At 49.9% G+C, this 19,638-nt stretch overlaps 1 protein-coding gene across 5 annotated transcripts in view; it reads right to left on the bottom strand.

Annotated features, from left to right (window-relative positions):
- The window catches only part of LOC140914606 (neurotrypsin-like), a 37,781-nt gene extending 18,379 nt beyond the window's left edge, over positions 1-19,402 (bottom strand). Inside the window, exons 1-10 of one of the 5 annotated variants that reach the window (XM_073352865.1) lie at positions 19,302-19,402; positions 17,209-17,438; positions 14,869-14,914; positions 13,210-13,446; positions 6,123-6,246; positions 4,166-4,341; positions 3,442-3,594; positions 2,336-2,514; positions 1,796-1,937; positions 604-806 (exon numbers count right to left, since the gene is read on the bottom strand). In XM_073352865.1, coding sequence (XP_073208966.1) covers positions 604-806; positions 1,796-1,937; positions 2,336-2,514; positions 3,442-3,594; positions 4,166-4,341; positions 6,123-6,246; positions 13,210-13,446; positions 14,869-14,914; positions 17,209-17,280 — 1,332 coding nt within the window. In that variant the 5' untranslated portion in view covers positions 17,281-17,438; positions 19,302-19,402. Of the gene's footprint in view, positions 1-603; positions 807-1,795; positions 1,938-2,335; positions 2,515-3,441; positions 3,595-4,165; positions 4,342-6,122; positions 6,247-13,209; positions 13,447-14,868; positions 14,915-17,208; positions 18,088-19,301 lie in introns of those variants that run through there. The other 4 variants (XM_073352868.1, XM_073352866.1, XM_073352867.1 and 1 more) reach the window with 4 other exon arrangements.
- Positions 19,403-19,638: the final 236 nt, after the last annotated feature.

The following is a 19,638-nucleotide window of genomic DNA, read 5'->3' as shown; positions in this document are numbered from 1 at the left end:
CTAAGTCCATTTTTCTTTGCAAGCCCTAATTTACTAAGCAGTTTCTAAACTGGTTTAGTTAAAGGGTACAATGTTCCTCTGTAAACAAGGTCTAAGCGTCCCGCTACTGAGCAATGGGATTCTGGGCAGCAATTGTGGCTCCCAGGGTTTCATTTCTGTTTATAAGGTGGAGTCACTGCCAGAAGAATTCACATGGATTTGCAAAAGAAAACTGCACATAGGGAAGGGGGAGCTAGGCCAGCACAGTGGGGAGGAGAGGTGTCAGGGTGGGATCAAGGGATTGGTGGGGACATGAGAAGAACAGGCCAATGGCCATGCGGAACATGCGTTAGAAAATGTAACCTCTTAGCGTCAGCAGGAAATGGTCGCACAGTGCATCACGTTTAGCATGTGGAACCATCAACTCAGTGGGATAACTGGGACTCTTCACAGCAGGTGCATAATCATAGCAGGAAGGCCACAGGAATCCCTTCCCCATAAGCAACCCCATCCATGGAGCAGTCCACAGACTAGGAGTGCTCTTGCCCCTGCCTTAATCTCCAGAAGGGATGGAACAGTAAGCCATTCCCCGCACCCTCCACTGGAAGAGGCAGAACAAGGTACCAGCAGTGCCTTCAATGATCTTGTTGGTTTCAGGGGAGCATCGGACCCCCACATCCTCGGCATGCGAGCAGTCATGCTGCCCCCAGTTGCTGTGTGGACAGTCCAGGAGAGAGAACTCTGTGCCTGTACAAGCCATGTCGTCCAGAAGGATAAAGCCTTGGCCAAGTGTGTACTCCCCCTCAGATGCCAGGCTGGCAGGGCCACTAGGAGAAGGAAATGGAAAAGCACGTCAAACACACCACTCCCCAGAACCCTGCACTCTGACCCAACTCCCAGATCTAGCTGGAGCCCTGTTTCCTCAAGAACCCACACAGCCAAGGAGACCAACATGGAGAAAAACTCAATGGTAAAAGAGACAAACCTTCGTAACCCACTCCATTGACTGACAGTCAGTGACATGGGAGAGAGTGAGGGAGGAGCTGGGACATCTCCATAGGCTCAGCTTCCCGGGGGACCTGATAAAACCAGTCCACTGCTTGGTGTCCATCGGTCATACAATCACACTTGCATGTGCTCTGCAATTCTCACTAGGGGTTGCTAGACTATTTTAGTTCTAAATCTCATCCAAAAGGCAGCACCTCCTCACACCCCTTTGGGGCATCAGTTCAGTACTGGCTTAAAGGGAAGCACCATCTCCACAATCACAAACACCACTGCAATTTTCCTTGCAGGTCTCCCATTCAAGTACTGAGCCAGCTGAACCCATCTGAACTGAGAGCTGATGAGCCCACACAGTCCAAGGTTATACAGCTGGAAGCGTAAGGAGTATCCTTTAGAAGCACAGACCTTTCTTTCTTTAATGGGAGGAATCCATGAAGGTGGCAACAGGCATGGACACTCTAAGTGGGCCAGGGACTAGGGTGACCAGACAGCAAGTGTGAAAAATCAGGGCAGGGGATGGGGGATAATAGGAGCCTGGTCACCCTATCAGGGGCAGAGATGCTCATGCTTAGCATTGCCTGGGAATGGGCACTGGCACTTGCCCAGCTCTCTAACCCGGAAGGTGCCCGAGAAAGGATTCACCATTTCCTGGGAAGGCTGGTAGCAGGGAGATCAGCTCTCTAACAAAGCACGGGCAGGAGATGCTAAGGCCCAGCTTTCCCAGTGAGGGGACATGGCGCTTAAACCTTGCCAATAGGGAACTTAGTCACCTGTAAAACCAGTTCCTCTCTAAATACCATCATTACAGTACCTGAAGCCCAGCTGCCTGCAGACCACCTGGGCATTGAGAGCCGTCCAGCCGTCATCACACACCGTGCCCCAGTCTCCCCTGTAATAAACCTCCACCCTCCCTTCGCTGGGGGTGCGGCCTCCTGCCAGCCTGACTGTGCCCTCTGGAGAGGATGGGACAGGAAAAGGCAAGCAATTAGTAAAGGAGAAAGGAACCCTCCTCTGCTGACGGCTGTGTGCAGTCTGAGAGCGGGAAGAGAGAGAGAGTGTGTGTTAGACTCAGCAGAGGAACACCCCATTACTTTGCACAAAGGCCTTGCAGATGTGCTCGCCCACAAGGCACAGGCTAGTACTCCCCTCGGCCTCTGCTGCACCCATGCAAGACAGTGGGAAGGCTACATTGTCTGGCTCTGAGTTGCTCCTGCCTCTGCCCCACTGTGCACCCAGGCCCAGCAGGAAGGAGGTGCCTGCTCTGGAGGGGGGACAGACTATACCTGTTGAAAGGATTGTGGAATACAAGAGTGGGACAGGATGCACAGGGAGAGGTGAGGTGGATCTGTACCTGTGAAGGGGTCACAGGACACTCCTGCATCCTCAATGTGATCACAGTTTTGCTGTCCCCAGTTATTCTTCTTGCACTGGTCCAGTGACAACTCGTTCCCTGAGCACTCCACTTCATCCAGCAGGATTGGGCCGGATCCCTGCCCATAGTGAGCCCACGAGAAGGCCTTTGGAGTCCCACTACAGAGGACACAGACACACACAGAGGGAGGGAAGATACACCCTCCCCCCACTCTAGCCTATGTGGGACACAAAGTCTTGTGCATAGGGATGCTACTTTGGTTGGGGCCCTAGCTACAGCACAGGGGCTGGGAGTCCGGGATCCTCTAGCTCATTCCACAGCTTATCTGCATTTCAGTCACAGTGACCTGCCCATTCACTAGCCCAATGTGAAACCTCAGTATCTCAAAGATGAGTTTGCAATTGGTACATGACAGTAAATAAGTAAAATCCATTTATTCATGTCTGAACAGTGGTGACATGATTACATCATATCCTGGCAATTTTCTGGCAACGTGGATGATCCAGAAACATGGCAGGTCAAGGATGACATTTCAACATCAGGGATGGGCAAAACTCCAAAGGTTTGATGGTTCTATCAATATTACGCCTCAAACTCCCAGGGCCAAGATTTTCAAAAATCAAATCTACAGTTAGGCTCTGAAGTCCCTATTTAGGCACCTCTATGAGTGACCTGAGTTTCAGGGGTGCTGAGCACCAAGCAGCTCCCATACAAAGCACTGAAAAGTCTAGAGGAAGGTGAATAGGAGCTGCCTCTACCTCTCGTGTGGCACAAGGACAAAGGGACAGTCAGTGAAACTGAAAGGCAATCCAATTAAAACTGATCAAAGACAATATGCACCATTCACATGTGGCAGGTGAAGTGCATTGCTGAAAGGTATTACTGAGGCTAAGTGACTGGAAGGATTCATCAAAGGACTAGACATTTACATGGATGACAAGAACATCTTCCCTCTGACACAGCTGCTGTTGGCCACTGTGGGAGATGGGATCCTGAGCTGGATGGACCATGGGTCTGATTTACTCTGGCAATTCTTACGTCCCGAAGTCTCCCCGAACTCCATCACCAGCCAGAAGGGGACTTACCTGAACCCCAGTTGCCTGCAAACCACCTCGGCATCCCGGTCGTCCCATTGGTCATCACAGATGGTGCCCCACTTGCCGTCGTGGTAGACCTCCACTCGCCCCGCGAAGCTCTCCTTTCCCCCAGCCAGCCGCAGCGGGGCACCAGCACCTGCTCTTCAGAAAAGGGAGCAAGCAGAAGAGAGAGAGTGCATCTGATGACTGGGGATGCAGACCCATTACAGGGCTTCAGGATGAACCAGCCTCTGCCCTGGCCTCTCCCAGCCACCTCTGACCACTAGTGACCGTGCTGTTAGCCCTCCCCTAGTGGTGGTGGTGGGGCTGTTTGCCAAGAGATGGCTCACCACAGACATTCAAGGGACGTCGATGAGCAGGGGCTATGCTCCCTGGGGCAGAGGCCTGGCTCAGGGAACCCCTACCGAGGGTGAGCTGCTCACTGCTGACTTTTTTCATTGTTTAGGAACAGATTGTGGGAGAAGTGGGGCAGCTTCCTTCTCCCCCCACATGCCTCCCCTCTGCGTGCTCAGGGCTGGGAGGGCGTGGTTGATCCTCAGCTGGAAACTGGAGTCCATTTTTACTGCAGTAAGTAGACCAAGCCAAGCCTGCGCCATCTTATCCATCCCCGCAACTTTGCCAGCTGAGATTTTATATCCTGGTGGCAACACTGTGAATTGGGACACTTGGCACTGAGGGATGGGGGTCCCAGCTCCTTTCCCTGGGGATTTACCTGCAGGAGGAACGCACTCCGCTGCTGCGATTCCCTGGTTACAGGCTCCGGACGCAGCCTCCTGGTAGCCACACTGCAGCAGGGCCTTCTCATCCCCATGGCAGTTTGCTGACTGCAGACGGAGGGGAACCGGCCCCCAGGCAGCAAGGAAGTTCTTCCTAGCTGTGCCTATCTCACTGAGCACAGAGAGGAGAGCACAAGGATAATACTAACATCTCTGGCACTATCTGAGTCACCATCCCCCCTCTCTGTCACTCCCACATTTTCACATGGTGCCTGTGACCTGAACCTACATTGGACCCCGGCCACAATGTACTGTATATGCACCAAGCCCAAAGAGGCGGGCATGCACCCAAGGCTGCCATCTGAAACCAAGTGGCAAGCCACCAACAGGCACAGAAGCCTTCCCTATTCCCAGCAGCTGTTGTGGAAGACATAAGGAAGTCACACAGAAAGGATCACGTCTCAAAGGCAGAAAGTAGTGAGAGCAGGTGGGTCTAAAGGACAGATATGCTCGTCATGCCAGCGATAAAGAACGAGGCACAGAAACAAACAGCAGGGAGAGAAGCAGGGCTGATTCTCTGCAACATGGGTTCGCAAGGAGGCACATGAGGACCCATCCTCCCCCTTTGGAGAAGATGAGTCCTGAAACTTCTACTATTTGTAAAGTGGGGCCTCGGCTGGAAGAGGATTCAAATCACTGCTCTTAGGGAAGGCTTGGCAAGCAGCTTCTCCAGGGGACACTGGCAGCTCTGTAGGACAGTGTTACAGGATCCTGACTGGTTTTGCTCTTTGTGGAGCTTGTCAGCTGTAGGCAATGTCTTAAAGTGCAGCTGCACTCATTTCCACTGGCCTCAGTTATCATAAACGCAAGGCTGGGGGTAAGTAATTAGCCAGTCATGGGCCTTCCTTTTATTTTCATGGTCACATGGACGTTAGTGGCTCCTGATTGACCCTCTTTTTTCCTTCCTTCTTTCAGGTAGAAGCCCTGCCCGCAGCTCAGGTAGACTCATACATCACCAGGGAGTGGGGCCAGCTGCTTGAAGGGAGGGCAGCAACCTCTGAGACGGGGCAAGTTCAGGAGGAGACAAGAGCATATTTCTCCTCCCCCTGGAGAATCTGGGGCAGTGCTGAAACACCACCCCGAAGGAGGCAGATCGGCGGGCATAGTGACCTTGACCTCCAAGAATCCAGGAGAGCCCCCTTCGTAGGGGGAGAACCTCCCCACTTCCAAAGCAGGGGGCAGCTCAGCAGACTGACTGTTGAGACCTCAGAGCTAAGCATGAGCTCCTGGCTCTTCCCACAGAACTGGTGGCACTGTGTCAGCACTCCCCTTCTGGGGGCCCTTTGAGCTTTTCACTGGGTCCTCCAATGTGATGAAAGCTGCTTTGCCAGGTCACTAGCCAGCACCACTCCCAGGGGATACAAAATTCAGTAGAAACCTTCCAGCCCAAGGCCAAAACCATCCTGCCACACAGGCAACCTTTGTGCCAGGTTGCTCCTTTCTCAGAAAGGCTGCAGGTTCCAGAGGGAGGGGCCAGGCCTCCCTGGCAGGAAGAGGAGCCAGTCTCTCACCTGCTGTGGGAGCAGAGCCAATGGAATTTTCACCATTATTTCATGTTGTAAGGCAGGTGGGGGTGCCAGTGTGAATTAGCAAAGCCTCTTCCTTCTCTCCAGACTCTACCCCCTCCCTGTTCCGGTGGGAGGGGAAAGGGATGGGGCTTGGGAGGGAATCTCTCAGAGAAAGTCACTGAGGTTTGGTAGTCTAGACTCTCTTCTTGCAGTGGTGACTGAGGGTCTGGACAGGGGATGGGCCATGGCCACAGAAGGAAAACAGCAGCGTACATTCAGCACTGCTCACTGGGAGACCAGGGGACAGAGCAAATTCAGATACCAAGGAGGCAGAGACTGTTCTCCTTTGTGGGTGATCCCTGGAATCTGCCTCTAAAGTTCCTACCTGACTCCCAGCTGCCTGCAGACCACGCTGGCATCCCAGTCTGTCCAATGGTCAGCACAGATGGTACCCCAGAGTCCGCTGAAGTACAGCTCCACCCTGCCACCTTCAGACAGCCGCACAGCACCTTCCGAAAGAAAGACTCTGATGCCAAAGTGCTCCCTGCTGCACTCTCAGCAGGCACTGTGCAAGATGGCTCTGGAAACGGACTGGACACCCTGATTTCCCATGCTGCGGTTGAGCTGCAGCCAGCCTCTCTCACCCCCATTTTCCAGGGCTATTCCTCAGGCAATGCTGTATGGAGAAGCACCACACCGGCACCTTCCCCACGTGGGTGACAGCTGTTTGGGAGGCTGGCCTTTGCCACCTTCTTTTGAGAGCCAGGGCTGTACAATGGATAGAGCAGGAGACTGAGGAGCCAGGAGGCCTGGGATCTGCCTTTAGCACCATGCCTCAGTTTCCCCATCTGTGAAATAGGGATAACTCCACTTATTCATCTTTGTAATGAGCTGTGAGGTATAGACTGTAAAGGGCTTTAGGTATTATCAATCTCTGAAACTCCTACACTGAGACACTTGATTGTGTAACCAATCAGGAATTTTGAATGTGCACTAGACTGCCCCCAAGGTCAATGGCCCCACAGGAAGCGGTATGACTAGAGGGCCAGTAACAATGGGCTGTTCCTCTGCAATTGCACCAGGAAAAGGAGGAGGCAGGAATTCACTCCCTTTAAAGTGCTACAATAGAACAGATCTCCATCAACACCTGGAAACCTCCTCACGCCACTGAGAGTTACTGGGAAGGGCCTTCCCCACACCTCCACCCATGCTTTGAGCACTGGAACAGAAACACACAGCTATACTCTGCTGGCCTCAAATAGAAATGGCTTTGAGGAAAAAGAAAGTGACGCAGGAGGGACGGGCAGGCACACAGGCCCCACCCATAGGAGGCACCTCTCATCTGGAGGAAGCCATATTTGAAAGTGTTTGTGCCAGTGCGGGGAGGTGGAACCTAGTTTTGTTGAAATGGTGTTTTTAAAAAGGGGTTGAAATACCGTTTCCTAACACATTGCAAATAAGGCTGTGAGGCCAAATGTTCAAGGGATCGGCACCCACAACTGGGGCCAGATTTTCTAAAGGGCTCAGCTCTCACTTAGGCACTGGAATAAGGGGCAGATTGTAAAACAACAGTCACTTCCCTTGCGACACTAATAGCCAGATTTTCACAGAAGGCCAGCTTCTACATATTTCTTCTATACACTGCTATAGTTACACCAGTATAATTATAAACTGCTATAGTTATACTGGTATAGCTCCCATGTGGCCACTCAGCCCTGGTCTACATTACGAGTTTAGGTCGAATTTAGCAGCATTAGGTCAATTTAACCCTGCACCCGTCCACATGACCAAGCCTGTTTTGTCGACTTAAAGGGCTCTTAAAATTGATTTCTGTACTCCTCCCTGGCAAGGGGAGTAACGCTAAAATCGACTGGGTCAAATTTGGGGTACTGTGGATGCAATTCGATGGTATTGGCCTCTGGGAGCTATCCCAGAGTGCTCCATTATGACTGCTCTGGACAGCACTCTCAACTCAGATGCACTGGCCAGGTAGACAGGAAAAGCCCCGGGAACTTTTGAATTTCATTTCCTGTTTGACCAGCATGGCGAGCTGATCAGCACAGATGACCATGGAGTCCCAGAATCACAAAAGAGCTCCAGCATGGACCGAACGGGAGGTACTGGATCTGATCGCTGCATGGGGAGATGAATCCGTGCAGGCAGAACTCCGTTCCAAAAGACGAAATGCCAATATATATGCCTAAATCTCCAAGGGCATGATGGATAGAGGCTACAACAGGGACACACAGCAGTGCCACATGAAAGTTAAGGAGCTGAGGCAAGCCTACCAAAAAACAAAGGATGCAAACGGTCGCTCCGGGTCAGAGCCCCATACATGGCATTTCTATGATGAGCGGCATGCAATTCTAGGGAGCATCCCTACCACTACCCCAACACTGTCCATGGATACCTGCAAGGGGGGAGCCCCACGCAACAGGGATGAGGATTTTGTGGATGAGGAAGATGATGATGAGGAGGAGGTTTAGGATAGCGCACAGCAGGCAAGCAAAGAATCCCTTTTCCCCGGCAGCCAGGAACTGTTCGTCACCCTGGAGCCAATAACCTCCCAACCCTCCCAAGGTGGATTCCCAGACCATGAAGCAGGAGAAGGCACCTCTGGTGAGTGTACCTTTGTAAATATAATACAGGATTTAAAAGCAAGCATGTTTAATGATTAATTTGCCCTGAAGACTTGGGATGCATTCACGGCTAGTATAGTTACTGGAAAAGTCTGTTAACGTGTCTGGGGATGAAGCGAAAATCCTCCAGGGACATCTTCATGAAGCTCTCCTGGAGGTACTCCCAAAGCCTTTGCAAAAGGTTTCTGGGGAGGGCGGCCTTAGTCCATCCTCCATAGTAGGACACTTTTACCACGCCAAACCAGTAGCAAGTAGTCTGGAATCATTGCAGAACAAAGCATTGCAGCGAATGGGCCTGGCCCTTGGTGGCATTCAAGCAACATCCGTTCTTTATCTCTTTGTTAGCCTCAGGAGAGTGATAGCATTCACGGCCACCTGGTTCAAATACAGGAAATTTGTTTAAGGGGACATTCAGAGGTGCCCGTTCCTGCTGGGCTGTTTGCCTTTGGCTGAAAAGAAATCATCCACGCTGTTAGCCACACGGTGGGGGGAGACCTGTTCATGCTGAGCTGTTCACCTTTGGCTGACAGGGATATTTCCTGATACTATGCAGTTGTGGGTGTGTGTGTGTGAAGCGATCATCCCAGAGAACTGGGGGGGCTGGGGTTGGGTTGTGCTGCACATTCACCCCAAAACCACAGCCCCTCCTTTTAAATGGCCAACCCAACAGGCTTTGCTTGGTATGGGAAAGGAGGGCGCTGCTGTTTGAAACCGTTCCCACGTTTTGAAGGTTGAAGAAGCCGAAACCCTTTGCCTTACCATGGCTGCCTGCAAGCCAAATTCTGTTGTGCAGCTGAGTGTGTGTGATGTCTCACACCAAACTGGCAGGCACTCAATATAAGAGGCAAAATGCGACCTTGTACCAAAAGCACATGTGCTATGTAATGTGAATTGCTTGCTTCAGTGTGAAATAGTCTTCCCTTTGTTCTCTAAAATGTATCTTTTTAAATACTACTCTCCCTTTTTTTCCTCCCACAGCTGCAAATGTTTCTACGCTCCCCCTATCATCTCCGTCCCAGAGGCTAGCGCAGATTACAAGGCGAAAAAAACGCACTCATGATTAAATGTTCTCAGAGCTCATGCAGTCCTCCCACACTGAAAGAGCTCAGCAGAATGTGTGGAGGCAACCAATGACAGTCCAGGAAAGTGTTAAATGAATGCGATGAGAGGAGGGAGGAGCGTGATGAAAGGAGGCAGGATGCAATGCAATGAGTCTAATGGGGAAGCAAACTGACATGCTCAGGCGTCTGGTGGAGCTGCAGGAAAGGCAGCAGGAGCACAGACCACCACTGCAGCCCCTGTATAACCGCCTGTCCTCCTCCCCAAGTTCCATATGCTCCTCACCCAGATGCCCAAGAACGCAGCGGGGGAGGCTATGGGCACCCAGCCACTCCACCCCAGAGGATTGCCCAAGCAACAGAAGGTTGGCATTCAATAAGTTTTGAACTGTAGTGTGGCCTGGTCCTTCCCTCCTCCCCTCATCCACCACCCCACACCGTGCTTCCCTTCTCACTCACCCCTCCCGGGCTATTTTGCAAGTTTTCCCCCTATTTGTGTGAAGAATTAATAAAGAATGCATGATTTTGATACAATAATGACTTTATTGCCTCTAGAAAAGGAGTACTTGTGGCACCTTAGAGACTAATAAATTGGTTAGTCTCTAAGGTGCCACAAGTACTCCTTTTCTTTTTGCGAATACAGACTAACACGGCTGCTACTCTGAAACCTGTCTTTATTGCCTCTGAAAGTGGTGATCAAAGGAGGGGTCGGTCGGTTGGCTTACAGGGAAGTAGAGTCAACCAAGGGGGCGGGTTTTCATCAAGGAGAAACAAACAGAACAGTCATACCGTAACCTGGCCAGTCATGAAACTGGTTTTCAAAGCTTCTCTGATGCGCAGGGCACCCAGCTGTGCTCTTCTAATGGCCCTGGTGTCTGTCTGCGCGTAATTGGCCACCAGGCGATTTGCCTCAACCTCCCACCCCGCCATAAACATCTCCCCCTTACTCTCACAGAGATTGAGGAGCACACAGCAAGCAGCAATTAACAGTGGGAATATTTGTTTCGCTGAGGTCTAAGCGAGTCAGTAAACTGCTCCAGCGCGCTTTTAAACATCCAAATGCACATTCTACCACCATTCTGCACTTGCTCAGCCTATAGTTGAACTGCTCCTGACTACAGTCCAGGGTGCCTGTGTATGGCTTCATAAGCCATAGCATTAAGGGGTAGGCTGGGTCACCAAGGATAACTATAGGCATTTCAACATCCCCAACAGTTATTTTCTGGTCTGGGAAGTATGTTCCTTCCTGCAGCTGTTCAAACAGATCAGAGTTCCTGAAGATGCGAGCGTCATGCACCTTTCCCGACCATCTCATGTTGATGTTGGTGAAACGCCCCTTGTGATCCACCAATGCTTGCAGCACCATTGAAAAGTACCCCTTGCGATTTACATACTGGCTGCCAAGGTGGTCCAGTCCCAAGATAGGGATATGCATTCCGTCTATCGACCCACCACAGTTAGGGAACCCCATTGCAGCAAAGCCATCCACTATAACCTGCACATTTCCCAGAGTCACTACCCTTGATAGCAGCAGCTCAGTGACTGCGTTGGCTACTTTGATCACAGCATCCCCCACAATAGATTTATCCACTCCAAATTGATTCCCAACTGACCGGTAGCTGTCTGGCGTTGCAAGCTTCCAGAGGGCTATCGCCACTCTCTTCTCAACTGTGAGGGCTGCTCTCATCTTGGCATTCTGGCGCCTCAGGGCAGGGGAAAGCAGGTCAAAAAGTTCCATGAAAAAGTGCCCTTACGCATGCGAAAGCCACTGGGAATCATCCCAGACCTGCAACACTATGTGGTCCCACCAGTCTGTGCTTGTTTCCCGGGCCCAGAATCGGAGTTCTACGGCCTGAACCTGCCCCATTACCACCATGATGTCCAAATCGCCAGGGCCCATGCTTTGAGAGAAGTGTGTGTCCATGTCCTCATCACTCTCGTGATCGCACTATTGTCGCCTCCTCGCCTGCTTTTGCAGGGTCTGCACACACTGCAGGATAATGCGCGAGGTGTTTGCAATGCTCACAACAGCAGCGGTGAGCTGAGCTTGCCGGAGTGTGGCATCTGCAGAAGAGCAGAGTTGCAGCGGAAGCGATGGATGATGATGGTTGCCACGAGAATAGATATTTATACAGAACAACAAGAAGACCTGCGAGATGGATTCATGGCACCAGGAGAGCTGAGTTGCAGCGGAAGTGGTGGAGGACGACTGTTAGCACCACGCACATTTCCCGAGGAAGAACACAAGTACCCGGGAGCACATGACAGACAACATGGAGAAATTTGCTATTGAGACAAGAGCAGCAGAGCAGAGTTGCAGCGGAAGCGGTGGATGATGACAACGGTTAGCAGTCCTACTGCACCGTCTGCTGACAGCAGTATGGCGTCTGCACAGAAAAAAGGCGTGAAATGATTGTCTGCTGTTGCTTTCACAGAGGGAGGGACGACTGACGATATGTACCCAAAACCACCGCAATAATGTTTTTGCCCCATCAAGCATTGGGAGCTCAACCCAGAATTCCAATGGGCAGTGGAGACTGCAGGAACTGTGGGATAGCTACCCACAGTACAATGCTCCAAAAGTCGATGCTAGCCACGGTACTGTGGACGCACTCCGCCAACTTAATGCACTTAGTGTGGACATACGCAATCGACGGTATAAAATCGATTTCTAAAAATCGACTTCTATAACATCGACCTAATTTCGTAGTGCAGACATACCCTCAGTCTTCATCTACACTGGTACTTTTGTTGGTATGGGGTGTGAAAAAACACACCCCTGACTGACATAAGTTTCACCGACAAAAGTGCAGGTGTGGATAGCGCTGTGTCGGCAGGAGAGGCTCTCCTGCTGACATAGCTAATGCTGCTTGTTGCGGGTGGTTTAATTATGCCAGCAGAAGAGTTCTCTCCCAGGGGTGCTGGAACAATTTGTATAGTGGAGGTACTGAGAGTCATAAAACCAAACTGTAAACCCTGGATATGATGGGAACCACTTCAAGCCAGGGGATGCAGCAGCACCCCTAGTTCCAGTGCCTATGCTTTCTTCTGCTGGTGAAGAGTGGCTACAGGGGAGCTGGTACAGCTGTGCCATTGTAAGGTTCATAGTGTAGACATAGCCTCAGACTCCAGAACAAGGGCTTGTCTATACTTAAAATGCTGCACCACCACCACTGTAGAGCTTCAGTGAAGATGTTACTTACACCAACAGGAGAGGTTTTCCCGTCGGTATCGGTAATCCACCTCCCCAAGAGGCCATAGCTAGGTTAATGAGGGAATTCTCCCATCGACCTAGCGCTGTCTACACCAGGGTATAGGTCAGTTCAACTGCGTTGTTCAAGGGGGTGGATTTTTCACACCCCTAAGCAACATATTTATAGCGATCTAACTTCCTAGTGTGGACCAGGCCTACGAGTGGCTTCTTTTGACTTTAGCTTATATCTCTTTGGAAGCAGTTTAAGATAAGCCGAGAAAGATGCTTTTATACTGGCATAAGAGTGTCCACACTGGGGTTATAAATTCACACCTTACCTTATACCAGTATAATTTTCTCATCGAGACAAGTCCTTGGTTAGTGGCCTAAACAGAAGCCAAACTTTTCTGAAAATTCTGACCAACTATTGTGCTGTGCTCATTGCTCTGGGTCCAACACCAAGCTGTATGCATCTTGGCACCTCCACCTACCCTCTCCCCCCACGCCCCCACCTGCCCATGGATAAGGTCTGAGAGCATGCAGCCAAGACCCCCAAGCCAAGCGATGCTGAGGGGTACTTACCCTGATTACAGTCACAGCTGGCCCAGCCAATCACTCCAGAAGCAAGCCGGTAGAAGCACCAAGGCGTGGCTCCCCCGTCTGGATTTCTGCAGTAGTTGTGGTTCCCTAAGCCCCTGTCTGGGTACTGCTGGACATAATCAGGGAACTCTGCCCAGTTCAAACACTCCGACCCAGACTCAGTGACAGCCAATGAGCCATTGTAATACCCGAGGGGCCCAATGCCACACAAGCCGGACCCTGGAGACAGAAAGGAAGCTTTCAGGATGGCTTGCTGCCAAGAAGGGCTTGGATAAAGCCAGTATGTGTCACATAACAGCCCTCTTCTGCTGGCTCCTTCCATTTCTGCAACATTGAACCTTCATTTTCTTTTACAAATCAAGACTCTCTGCCCTGGGGTTGTGAAGAAAGCCTTGTAAATGTGATCTAATCAAATGTTTCCTGAAAAATAATAGCACTGAGAGTTGTGAACTCCCCTATCATCTGAAATGAGTGTTAACTCTGGACCCTAATGAAGACACCCAGCTATTTTGGGATGGTAGGCAGAATGCAAGCTCCACTAATACTACTTCTCACCCCACCCACTCTGACTCCTGAATAAGATACCCCTACATTTGGACATAAGCCTACTTGAAAGCCACACTTTATCTTTGAGATGAGCCAGACCCAGGCCCCTGTGAAATCAGATTCTGCAAAGGAGGGGGTGAATTTATAGTCCCCCCATGTGGAGACTCTTATTCCAGCATGCACTACATGCATGTTCTTTATTTACATGAGTACATCAGCTTGTCTATTTGAAAGCAGTGGGTTTACGGGGAGTACAGCAAACCCATTCTAAGCAGGCACAAAAATCCAGACCAGTGTTTATCCAAAATTCCTGCCTGTGAAAAAAATGTCAGTAAATTAAATATGTAGTTTTTGTGACAGATTGAAATCCTCCTTCATTCATCTGGAATAAGAGAGGGAAAAACACAATTGGCTTTCTATACCAGATAGGTCTCTCCAAGTGCAACATGTGGGAGAAGACCCTGGAATGAATTTCAGTATAATAGCTCTATTCATTTAATAAACAACCAGAAGCCAATACCCTTAGCAAACCCTTCTGCAACAGCAAGGATAAATATGTCCTGTACGACAAAGAGCTGATGTGTACAGAAGAATTACACTGTGCCATTGACCTTGAAAACAACAGAGAGGTTTGCAAGCCCAGCTGGAATGGGCTGTGGTGCCATGTATATCAGCAGGTACAGATACACTGTGAAGAAAGCAACATAAATGTCTAGAGAGAGTCACTTGGAAGACGATCTGTAGCCTGACTTGGATTCACTGACAAAGCCATGATGAGGGGTCGGTAAGACCTCAATATTTATTAAAATGGATTAAAGAAGGAGACAATGTGAAAGAGACAAAGAGAGAGGAAAGGGAAAGAAAATGTGGGATGAAGAGAAAACTGCAGCAGTATTCGAGATGAAGAAAAAATGAGGCTGGAAATGTAAAGGAGGGAGAGAAACAGAAACCCAAGCGTGCAACAGAGCAGAAAATGGCACGATGATGGGACAAGACAGAGGATGAGAGCAAGCCAACAGTTTCCATTCTGCTCATGGTCTCAGGGCACAGTGAGGCATCTGACTGGCGACTGAATTAATAACTTCTTGTTCTTACCTGCACTCTGCAAATGGTTTTGGCTGGGCTGCGATCCCAGGAGAGCCTGGGAAAGAAACACAAAGCAAAAGCAGAGAGATGATTATCCTGTGAAATAAACATGGGCAAGTCATGAAAGCTGCTCAGCCTCTGGCTGCTCTGGGGAAACACACCCTAGTAACCGCCTCTTCCCTGATTCCCCTATTACTCCTCTTAGAGCCCAATCACAGCTCTGCCCACGAATAACAAAATGAATAATTTGTAGGCTGCAGAGGCTTACCCTTCCTACAACAACCATGCCGCTAAAGGGCTGCTGCGTGTCATTTCCAGGCTTTTATCCAAGCGCTCTGAGAGGCATGGGGAGCTGGAGCAAGCAGGAGAGGAAGGGAGAAACAGGGGCCTGACCAAGATGTAGGGGGCAAAAGGGGAGACTGAAAGAAATAGTCATGCCCTCTAAAAATGTATTAGTAGTCCCTCCCTCTCTCCCTGCACAAACCATGGAAGTGGCTTCCTATGGCTGTGACAGTGAACAGGTCTGAAGATAGAGCATCTACCTGATGCGGTGGTGCCCTCAGGAGTCAGTGTTCACACTCAGAGAGCGCACCCACACACAAAACAATGAGTGTCTGTAAGAGGGAACTCAACAGGAACTTTAAGATTTTGCCTTTAATACAGTTCAGGGCTTGAAGAAGTGTAATGATACCTCACACCACACCACACCACACCAAACAGGGCTTGACATATTAGGAACAAGCACCAGGGATATGAAACAAAGCTCTGAGGTTTCTGGGGCTGCTGCCTAGCTCCAGCTGCATACCGTAGCATGAGCAGAAGCTTTCTGATGGTATCCACACCATTGCTGGCTGGGGGAGGGCGAACTCCACTCTGACATGACCTCGTGCTTTCACAGGATTTGCAGGCAGGTGTAAGCTCTTCCCAGACCAGTGGCAACAGCCTGAGGCAAAGAGTCTGAAGTATATTTCCTAGCTCCTCACACTTGAGTTTACTTTTAAATAACCAGCAGCTTTTTACATGTGCAAGGATCACTAATTTACAGAGTGGGGGCATGTATATCTTTAGAAGTCTAGCCATCGGAAGCTGTTCTCACTCTCTCTTTTTACTGGAGCTGCCATGGTTTTGTCTCTCTCAGCTTCACCTCTTGTTCTGTAAAGGGGGGAGAGAACAATTTGGGATTGAAGCTAATTCTTTTCCTGTATTAAAGACTGTGGGCCACATCCATCTCTGGAGTAAACTGAGGCAATTCCCACTGGTTTCAACAGGGGTCAGACCTGCTTATGCCAGAACTGAATCTGATCAGCAGGTGCTGTCGACAATGGGACAGCACCAAGATCACCCCAGAAAAGCCAGACCTGAAATTCTAGATCAGAAATGTATCAATGACATTTCTGGAAATGCCAGATTAGCTGGGATGAGGAGGGGCCTGTGTTTGGGGCGGGGGAAAGGGGGTACATGTGTGTATGTGTGTGTAAACAGCAGTTAGATTTTTACACTCCATTGAGCAGGGAGCCCCTCTCTGTGTGTGTATCATACAGCACTGAGCCTACACAATGGAGAGTAAACCAACAATTCTTTGTACTTTTATAGCCACAGTCATCTGAAGATCTCAAAGCACTTTACAGAGACGGGAATGCCTCTCCCCTTTCAGAACCGGGCAAGCTGAGCCACAGGAGTCCTGTGCTTGCCCAAGCTCCCACAGCAAGACAGGTGACAGAACCAGAATCCATGTCTCCTAACTCCCCGCTCCCACAGGATGTGCATGCCCAGGCCAGTCTGCATGTGATAGGCTGGATTAATAATGGACTGCATGGAGAATGGATCCACCACAACTTGGAGACTGATCGTGAAGGAAGGGACTGCAGTCCAGACCCATGGAGCAATGTGCTCCTTCCAAAGCCCTCTCACCAAAGATTGGTCCCCTTAGCCCCCTCACATTTTAGCACGAGTGCAAACAGCCTGTCCTACATCCTTGGCCCCAGGTCCATGTAGCTATAAATTATCAGTCCACAACAGTAATAGGGGAGATTAATCTATCGGCAATAGGCAGAGACAAAGAGACCCTCCTGCTTTGGTCACTGCAGTGCTTGAGAAAACATGAGCCAAAGCAGCTGCACCCCATGCACCCTGCTCAGCTTCCTGTGGGTTGTATTTTCTGATTATGCTTTTTCATAGGCAAAAGAAGATACATAGCCCTCCTCCCAGCATAAACCCCCTGGTCCAGGGACAGAAGATAGCAGGGTGCTTCAGAGAGCATATTTGCTAAGTGCAATGTCCCCTTGCACAGGATATTAAAAAGCCATGTTACATTACAAGGGAGATATATTTTAAAAAAAAATCTCCTACCTCCACACATCTGAGGCAGGGTAACAAACTCAGCAGCAGGGTCAGGCACTTGAGAGCTTTGGGAATCTCCATCCTTCTTCCTGAGCAAAGTGGCCAGAAGCTTCTTCAGGCTTCACATTCTCGCTGCTGCTGGGTTTAGCTGCCTCCTCCTCTCCCTCCTTCCCCTGTTCTATTTCCCAGGGAGCAGGTCTGGAGCGGCGCAGCACTGGAAGGATCTGCACAGCACAACTCTGTCGTTTCAGTGCAGAGAAGGGAAGGAAGGGGATAAAAGCTCACAGCAGCAGCTTGTGATTTTGCTTTCTTCTCTCTTCTATTTCCTTGTTCTGGAGTGAGGGGAAGAGAATGTGCCCCGAGAATTTCTGACCCACCTTCAAAACCAACAGGAGGCAAGTGCAGACGGGCAGGGTACAGCCTTCAGCCTTCCAGGCTGCTTCCTCACCTCATCTCTCTCTGCCTCCTACCCTGGCTCTCTCCCCTCCCTCTTGCTTGCTGTCCCAGCCTCTTTTTTTGCTCTAGGGTTGTATCTCTCTCTAGTGCAAGCCTCCTCCTCTTCCCCTGCCTACCTTGCTGCCTAGCCCAGCAGTTCTCTCTTCTCTTAAGTTGACACTTCCCTCCTTTCCCCAACTGATTCTTCTCTCTTCCTATCCCTCTCCTGCCTGCAAGGGACTGGTGGACCTGGGAGGTGTTGATTTGTAACTCCCAACTAGAAAAGCTGCAGTAATAAAACTGAAGGTGTGGGGGAAAATCCTTTGTGTGTTTGCAAGACATTATGTCTCCAAGGAACTGGACTTTATCCTCCAACCTCTGTCTTCTTGCTCAACCACCTGCAGCTCCCTGAGAACCTCTTTTCTGGTCTCTGAACCCAGGAGAATAAGAGATGGAGCATTTCAGGTTAAGATGTCTCCTAAGAGAACAGAGTAGGTGATAGGGCACTCTCAGTGGATACCCCCCCACACCCCAACTCGAGGGTGTTCCCATTGCTGGTCTGCCAGATCCTGATCGCCTCCAAGGTTCATCTTTTCAGCCAAGCATTTCTTTAACCTTGGGCTAAGGCTGGAAAGTTTTTTCCACTTGGTGGGTTGGGATGCTTGGTAAGGGATAAGACCCAAAGAGCATCCCCTAAACCAGAAGTGTCAGCTGGCCTGACCAGCTCAATGTTCCCCAACTTGCTACTGTTATCATCTGCATCTATAGGGTGTCATGTAATATGTCATTGGACATCTAACAGCTCACTGACGATTAATCTTCGTGTGTGATGTATGTACGGTCAACTCACAAATAATTACACAGAGCTGCTGGAATTATGATTAAAATGTGTTTAAACCAGGCATGTCGGGGGAGTTAATAAAGAGGGTTTTTCCAGACACAGGAATGCAGTTGTGCATGGGTCTCCCATGTAAATGGAGCAAGGTGTGACCAAAGACAATGAAAAGCACATTGGCATGCCAAACTCACTTAAAAACTCTCTGATTATGTAAATTTGTTTTACTTTTTATCTAAACCAGCCCAGTACTCTGACTGACTTGAAGAGATTATTAACTCCAGCCAAGCTCACAAGATGGTGTTTCTGGCTCTTTAAAGGAGCAGCAAACTAAATAACTTTGTTGAGCATTCCAGGAGAGGGCTGGACACTGCTGGAGCCAGTTTTAGGGAAATCTAGGACTGCAGGAGGTGTTGGGGGTCACTCTGCAAGCAGTAACTTGGCAGGGGAAGCCAGGGTAGGACCTGCATGTTTATCTGCTGGCTGTTGGAGTCTGCAGCAGCACAGCATTGAAGGTATCCAGAGTCGCAGGGCAGGCAGTGACCAACCCCTCACTGGTCTGGGTGGAACCCCAAATTGTCACAGGAGATTGGCTGTTATTGCTGTCTACTATGAGCAGTGCTAGTTGATTTATTTATACACCCCTTAATGTTTATCATTAATAAATATATGCAACGGGCCTGCCTCCCTGTCCACTTCCTGGTTTCTGTTGAGTGGATGCATTTGACACAGTTCAGGAATTTTAAGGATCTTTACACCTTCTCCATGCTGCTCTCAGCCCAATTCAATGGACATTCCATATAGCTGTACTTTTTTATTCCTGGGGAATTACCTCTTTTGGGATTTTGCAGCATGGAAATGTGGAATTCGCCTTGGAAAAGAGGTCATCTTGCATCTCTGAAAGGGAAAGTCCACTAGTCCACTAGGTAAGATTTCCAGGAGACCTTCAACACAAAAACATGGAACAGACTGTTGAAGTCCTTCTTGACTGGATGCAAGGCCCATTTCTCTCTCCCGGCTTATTACCAGCAATCACTGATTCCAGTCTTGCTGGTTTGTCTCATCCACAATCGCTTATCAAATGCAATTCAATGCTGTTAGAAGATGGGAGGAGGGAGCAGTTGTTATTGGGTGGATCCTACTGCAGTGTGCACTGGGCATTGCTTGTC

Source organism: Lepidochelys kempii, chromosome 7 (assembly GCF_965140265.1).
Source record: "Lepidochelys kempii isolate rLepKem1 chromosome 7, rLepKem1.hap2, whole genome shotgun sequence".
Lineage (NCBI taxonomy): Eukaryota > Metazoa > Chordata > Testudines > Cheloniidae > Lepidochelys > Lepidochelys kempii.
Note: the sequence above shows the minus strand (reverse complement) of the source record. Positions and strands in the feature narration are given on the sequence as shown.